The 6,874-nt window shown below is 42.0% G+C and overlaps 1 protein-coding gene across 1 annotated transcript in view; it reads right to left on the bottom strand.

The window, feature by feature from the left end:
- Positions 1 to 5,361, bottom strand: part of Septin14 (septin 14) — a 22,152-nt gene extending 16,791 nt beyond the window's left edge. The window contains exons 1-2 of the mRNA XM_028766062.1: positions 5,306 to 5,361; positions 501 to 619 (exon numbers count right to left, since the gene is read on the bottom strand). Of these exons, the coding sequence (XP_028621895.1) occupies positions 501 to 619; positions 5,306 to 5,361 (175 nt within the window). The remainder of the gene's footprint in view (positions 1 to 500; positions 620 to 5,305) is intronic.
- Positions 5,362 to 6,874: the final 1,513 nt, after the last annotated feature.

Raw genomic sequence — 6,874 nt, 5'->3', positions numbered from 1 at the left:
TCTCTCTCTCTCTCTCTCTCTCTCTCTCTCTCTCTCTCTCTCTCTCTCTGTTTCTCTGGTTTCTCTGGTGTCTGTGGATCAAGATGTAGAAAGAACTCTCAGGTATTTCTCCAGCACCTTGTCTGCCTACATGTTATACATACTTCCCACCATGATGATCATGGGGTAAACCTCTGGAACTGTAAGTCAGCCCCAATTAAATGCTTCCCTTTGTAAGAGTTGCCATGGTCATGGTGCCTCTTCACAGCAATAGAACACTGACTAGGACACACAGAGATCTATCTGCTCAGCTTTCTAAATTCCGAGATTAAAGCAATTTGCCACCAGGTGAGGCTGAAATGTTCTTAAGTATTTAAACAATGCAGCTAAGAAGGGGAAAAAAACAATATATATATGAAGAAATGGTCTTGAATTAACATCAATATTATGCTGTTTGGTACCAATTTAAATGAGTAAGAGATAAAGGAAACAATCATTTAAATGCGGTGTCTGGCACTTACCCACGCAGAGAATATTAAAAGAGAATCCTTTCTGGATCGATTTGTTCACCAGCTGAGTGGGCAAACATTCAAACCCAAAATGCCCAAGAGTGGTTAAGCAACGGATGTTCTCCTTTTGTTTAGGAACAGAAACAAAAAAGGTTCTCGTTAGAATCGGAAACAACATCATTTGAAAAGACAACACTGATTAGGTTTTAAAAAGATCAGGATTGGTTATCCCTCTATGGTCTGCACCATGCAAATGCAGGAAGTGAATTTGTGCATCTCAAAGATGCTGCCGTTAGTGATATAAATTGAATCAACCTTTAACCACACTCTTAAGAGGCCATGTCTCTAGAATATAAGGAAGAAACTGAAGAAAAGAAAACAGCATGAGAAACCCCAGGGAAGTTTTATAATATTCGGTGTGTATCTATAGTAAGAGAAGCTAAGGTAGGTATAGTGGTACACATCTGGGTTCCCAGCACTCAGGAAATCAAAGCAGAAAGATCAGGAGCTACAGACCAGCCTCAGCTACCTAGTGATTTAGAAGCCAGCCTACACATGAAATCTCTAAAGAAATTATCACCAGGTGTGGGGGTGCACATCTTTAATCTTGCAACTTGAGAGGGCAGAGGCAGGCAGATCTCAGAGTTGGAGGCAAGCCTGATCTACAGAGTGAGTTCCAGGACAGCCAGCGCTGTATAGGGAAACCCTGTTTTTAAAAAAAGAGGGGAAAAAATTGATAAAGAAAACCAATTACAAGCTGGGCGGTGGTGGCGCACGCACGCCTTTAATCCCAGCACTTGGAAGGCAGAGGCAGGCGGATTTCTGAGTTCGAGGCCAGCCTGGTCTACAGAGTGAGTTCCAGGACAGCCAGGGCTACATAGAGAAACCCTGTCTCGAAAAAAACAAAAAACAAACAAACAAAAAAACAATTACAGCCTGACATGGTGGAACACACCGTTAAACCCAGCACTTGAGGGATACAAAGGCAGGTGGTTCTCTGGGAGTTTAAGGTTAGCCTGGTCTACAAAGTGAATTCTAGGCCAGCCAAGACTACACACAGTAAACCCTTGTCTCAAAACGAAACAACAATTGCCTGTTAATATACGTGACTCAGACAAAATCAGTTGGAAGTGTAAAGCTAAGAAAGTGGTGGACTAGAGCGATGTCTCAGTGGTTAGGAGCACTTCCTGCCTTTTCAGAGGACTGGAGTCCGGTTTCCAGCACTCACATCCTCTATCTCCAGCTCCAGGGAATATGATACCCTCTTTTGGCCTCTAAGGGCATGTGTATGTGTGTGTATACACCCACCCACACATATACGCACAAACACATAAATATGAACCTTTAAAAAGCTATGCAGATGGCTTTACTTTAATTTTTATACACACTTTGAGAACCAAATTGCTAAAGAAGGCTTCTGCTAACATTACCTACCACCCAAGAGTATTAGATGATGCATCAATATTATACCTAAACAGCTGGCTAATTCTAAAAGGAAAAAATAATAATTCAAATAAATAATATATTTTGGGAATATCTAATTCATTTTACCCATGAAAATCTCTCACAAATTTACAAGTTCCACAAAAACATAATGAAGGTGTATTTATTATAGCGCTTCTTAAATGTTAACGCACATGAATTGTATAAATCAACGGATATCATGCGTGTTTCCACCCTGCACTGATCATGTCTATTTACTCTGCTCTCATTGTATGGTTGGGGGTCACCATATAAGAAACTATATAAAGATTAATTCCTGCAGTCCCAAGGTGATAGAATGGAAGTCTGTAAGGGATGGTTATGAGGCTCTGATAGAGAATCTGCATGTGAACGATGAAGGTCCTCTTCCCCACTTGGTTCTTGATCAATCAATAAAGATCCTAGTGGCCAATCAGCTGGGCAGAATTGGCGGGACTTCCAGTTTTCCCCAAAGGCAGGCTAGCAGACACAAGGGAGAAGACATTTTAATCATGCTTCAGAGGGAGAAAGAACCATCAGCCATGTGAGATCTCGGATGGAATGGCCATTGGCCGCTTCCCCAACTGGGCCTGGGGTAGCAGGTGGGAGATTTGAAATGCAACTAAGCTGAGGGCAGATTTAGGATGCTAGCTGGGAGTGAAAAGAAGGGCCAGATACCTGAAGAAGGCTTAGAAGAGCTCAGCCATTTAGCTAAAGCATATCAAAAATGTGTGTGTGTGTGTGTGTGTGTGTGTGTGTGTGTGTGTGTGTGTGTTTCATCTGCAGATCCAAGGGAACCTAGGTGTGGCTGGTAGTAGGAACTACATACTAGACTGTAGCCACAGATCTTCTGACCCTGTAGCTGAACCAGAGGCTCCATCAGTGGTACTGGCTTAAGATGGGACTGTGATAGTTCTCCCAGTGTTAGCTTTTACTCACCAGGCACTGGACTCTAAGCTGAAGTCCTGTGCTTACCATCTTGTTGTTTCTCTCTCTCTCTCTCTCTCTCTCTCTCTCTCTCTCTCTCTCTCTCTTCCCCTCTCTCCCTGTCTTTCTCTCTCCTTCCTTCCCCCTCTCTGTCTTTCTCTCCCTTTCCTTTTCCTTTCCTTCCTTTCTTTTTTTCTTTTTTTTTAGAAACAGGGTCTCTCTACATACTCCTGGTTATCCTGGAACTAATTATGTAGACCAGGCTGGCCTTGAACACAGAGATCCACCTGCCTCTGCCTCTTCCTTCTGAGTGCTGGGATTAAAGGTGTGTGCCACAGGCCTGACCCTGTCCAACTTTCAATGAATGGGATTTTGTCATGGTGCCTGAAGTTTGGGTACTGCTGCTCAAGGCAGTCTCTTGGTTACCATGGCTACTTACTAAGCTGATTCATGCCACAAAGGACCTTCACAGTCTTAGGGCCCATGTCTCAGATGGCAGTGTTGAAGCTCAAAATATGAGTCAATCATATTATGAAATGTCCCCAAAGCCATTAATTATAGCCACAGATGCTGTAGAGAGACAGTCATGTCCAGTTGGAATCAAAGCCAAGACACACACCAAATCAAACACCAAGATGCATACTGTGGCACTTTTAAATGTGGTCAAGACAACTGATCTACCACACATACAAATATAAATGTAGGTGCATACGAAATATGGTTTTTCAAGTAACCTGGTAATTCCAAAAATCTCTAGCAATAGTTCCCAAAGGAAATGGTATTGAAGTAATATCTGATGAAGAATTTTTAAATGTTTTACTATAGTTATTTAGTATGTGTTTTGGTGAAGAAAAATACAGAGAAGACTTGGGTAAACAAAATCAAAGATGAAAAGGGATACATTATAACAGACCTCATAGAAATATAAAAGGACATTAAACAGATCCAAGATGGCAGGTTAGAACCCGCGGCACTCACCAATTTCTCCTGTAGGTTGAATCAAAACACCTGGACGGCTGCCCAAAAGTTCAGACAGGCTTGGAGAAATTCAAGAGACCTTAGACAGTGGAATTGAGGGAGCCCCAGAACTAATGATGCATCCACTTAGCAGAGAACAGGGTCAGAAATGAGCAAGAACCTAAGTGGACCCATCACAGGAACCACATGCTGTGCTGAAATACTCTCTCTTCAGACAGTGGCAATAGGATCACCATAGAAACTGGCTCTCAAGAAGTTCTATGTTCTTGAGCCAGATCTGTGGTGGCCTGTGCCTTTAATCCCATCACTCATGAGGCAGAGGCAAGGGTAGGCAGAGCCAACCTGGTCTACAGAGTGAGTTCCAGGACAGCCAAGGCTGTCTCAAGAAAACAAAATGTGTTCTTTAAGATGATACTTACAGAAGCGATCTTGAGAAGACCCCTGAACTTGTTTCTCTAGGAGTCACAACTCTTGGTTTTCTTGTCACTGGGAGTCCCCTCAGCAGTATTATACCAACTCAGCCTAGAGGCACAGTTTTCCCTGGATGGAAAACATCTGCTACAAACCCACCAAGAGCTTCTTGCAGTTCAGAAACTGATCTGTGATACATCCAGCAAAAGAGGACGGATTTACTTTAAGACTGGCAGCTCAGGGAGCCAGCTGGAGTATCGGAAAGAGATGTTGCAAGTCATTTCAGGCAACTACTTTTGGCAACAAGGCCCCAGAATACCAGAGCTGTGGAGGGCAGATTGATGGGTAGGGTTTCAGTAAATTAGAAGTCTTCTGCACAGTGAAGAAAATGATTGACAAGTAAGGAAACAAACTACAGCATGGGAGAAAATCTGTTCCAGCTAGTCATCTGACTGGAGATTGATAAACTAGAACCTTCTAGTCTTAGGGACCCAGTGGTCAACACAAGTAGCTTTCAGAGAGGCAGATTCCACACTGCTGTAACAGGGCCTCCTGCCTTTTCTGGGCTTTCCCATCTGGGAGGAGGGGGCTGGGGAGCAGGGCTGGGGACAATATGAATAGCTCAGGACAGTGAGTGGGTCTCTGCACCTCTTTCTCCATGAAGTACTTTGTTACAATGATGCAAAAGTAATGACACCCCTAGAGTGACTTTAAATCTTGATTTAGTCTCCTTTGCTGTTAAATGAGAATGTTTTGCATGCACATGTGTACATACGTGTGTGTGTGTGTGTGAGTGTGTAAGTGCACACACACTCACACACACACACACACACAGTAACAGAATCAAGAAACATTCCAACAATTGTTTAAACCACCATTTACACTTAAATCTAACCAATAGTAAGGTTCATCTGTTTCCAAAGATAGCAAGCCTCTTTTGCTGTCTGGACCTGAATCAACATAGAGTCAATTATTTCGAAACTACTTATTGAAGTACAGAATGCATAGTGATATACAAAAAAAGCAAAAAGCACTCAACTGGATCTTCAGTGCCCGGTGTTTGCACCGACGTGTTAGTAGTTGGTTTTTCTGCCATGTCAGACCAAAAAGGCTGAAATAAAGAGAGAAAACTTGGTCAATTCCACCTACAAAGGTCCTATTCTTTAACCTTAGACCCCTCGAGAATTCAATACAGAAACTACCACAAACTATGTCATTCCACTCACCCTTCTGACTTCTTTGAAGTTGTGTCTTTCATTCTAAGCAAGCTTGTGTGTGCTCAAGTCAATATATAAAGTAACATCGCTTAACCAATGATATCCAAAAATAAAAAGGTTAAACTCTCTCAACATTTAAGAAATTACTGACATCATCTTTTTATGGATTGTTTTTAGCTAGCAATAAATTTCACTGGGACATTCCATACGTGTGTAAGAGTATACCCGGTCCTCCATTTAAACGGCTCTGAGCAGGAGAAAAAGAAGTCACAGGACAAGAAGACACTCAGAATGACTTTGATTCCCAGAGGGGCTTAAGCCTGAAGCTGAAACAACAGCCAGGAGAAGAGGGGAGATTAGGGATGCAAAAGGGAAGCAGGCTTCTAGAATCTCCACAAACTCTCTAGGAACCAAAGCCAATTTTTTTTTGTCATTTTTATGAAGCACCTTTATGCAGGTAGCATTGTGCTGGATGATTTACCTCCTGCAATAGTTAAAAGACATCTCAGATCTTCAGACTCAGAAATACCAAGTGACTTACCTGCCCCGGGTCTCAGCTGTGAAGTGTGCGGTCTGAACGGACTCCGAGTCTGGTGTGCTCTCCCTTGCTATCTGTGGATTTGGACCAAATTAATAGTCACTGCATTTGCAACAGTTGGGAACAAGGGAGGTAAGGTACAAAGGAGCGTGCTGTCCTAATTTCTAAGCAGAACAGTTGGAGAAGGCCATGCTAATCTACGTTTGAGTACAGCACAAAAATACTGTGGACATGAGGCTTTTTAAAACAAATTTATGTGTTTTTGTTTTATATATGTGAGTGTCATGCCTGCATGGATATATATATATACACATATGTATATGTATATGTATGTACGTATATATATATGGATATACATATATGTGTATATATGTATATATGTGTGTATACATATATACACATATATATACATATATATATATATATATATATATATATATATATATATATATCCACTATGTGCAAGTCTGATACCCTAGAGGTCAAACATTGGATGCCCTGGTGTTAGATTTATGGACACGTAAAAAAAAGAATCACACATACTTGTGAGCTGTCATGTGAGTGCTGGGAAACCCAGGTCTTCCGTAAAAACAGAAAATGTTTCTCTGGTATTTCAAGACAGGGTTTTTCTGTGTAGCTCTGCCTGTCCCAGAACTCATTCTGTAGATAAGGCTGGCCTGGAAATCTGCCTGCCTCTGCTTCCTAACCTAACAACCTAATCATGACCAAAATGTAAGTTGGGGAGGAAAGGGTTTATTCAGCTTACACTTCCATAACACTGTTCATCACCAAAGGAAATCAGGACAGGAACTCAAACAGGGCTGGAACCTGGAGGCAGGGGCTGATGTGGAGGC

This window comes from Grammomys surdaster, unplaced genomic scaffold (assembly GCF_004785775.1).
Source record: "Grammomys surdaster isolate TR1022 unplaced genomic scaffold, NIH_TR_1.0 166, whole genome shotgun sequence".
NCBI lineage: Eukaryota > Metazoa > Chordata > Mammalia > Rodentia > Muridae > Grammomys > Grammomys surdaster.
This window is presented reverse-complemented; position numbering and strand designations above follow the sequence as displayed.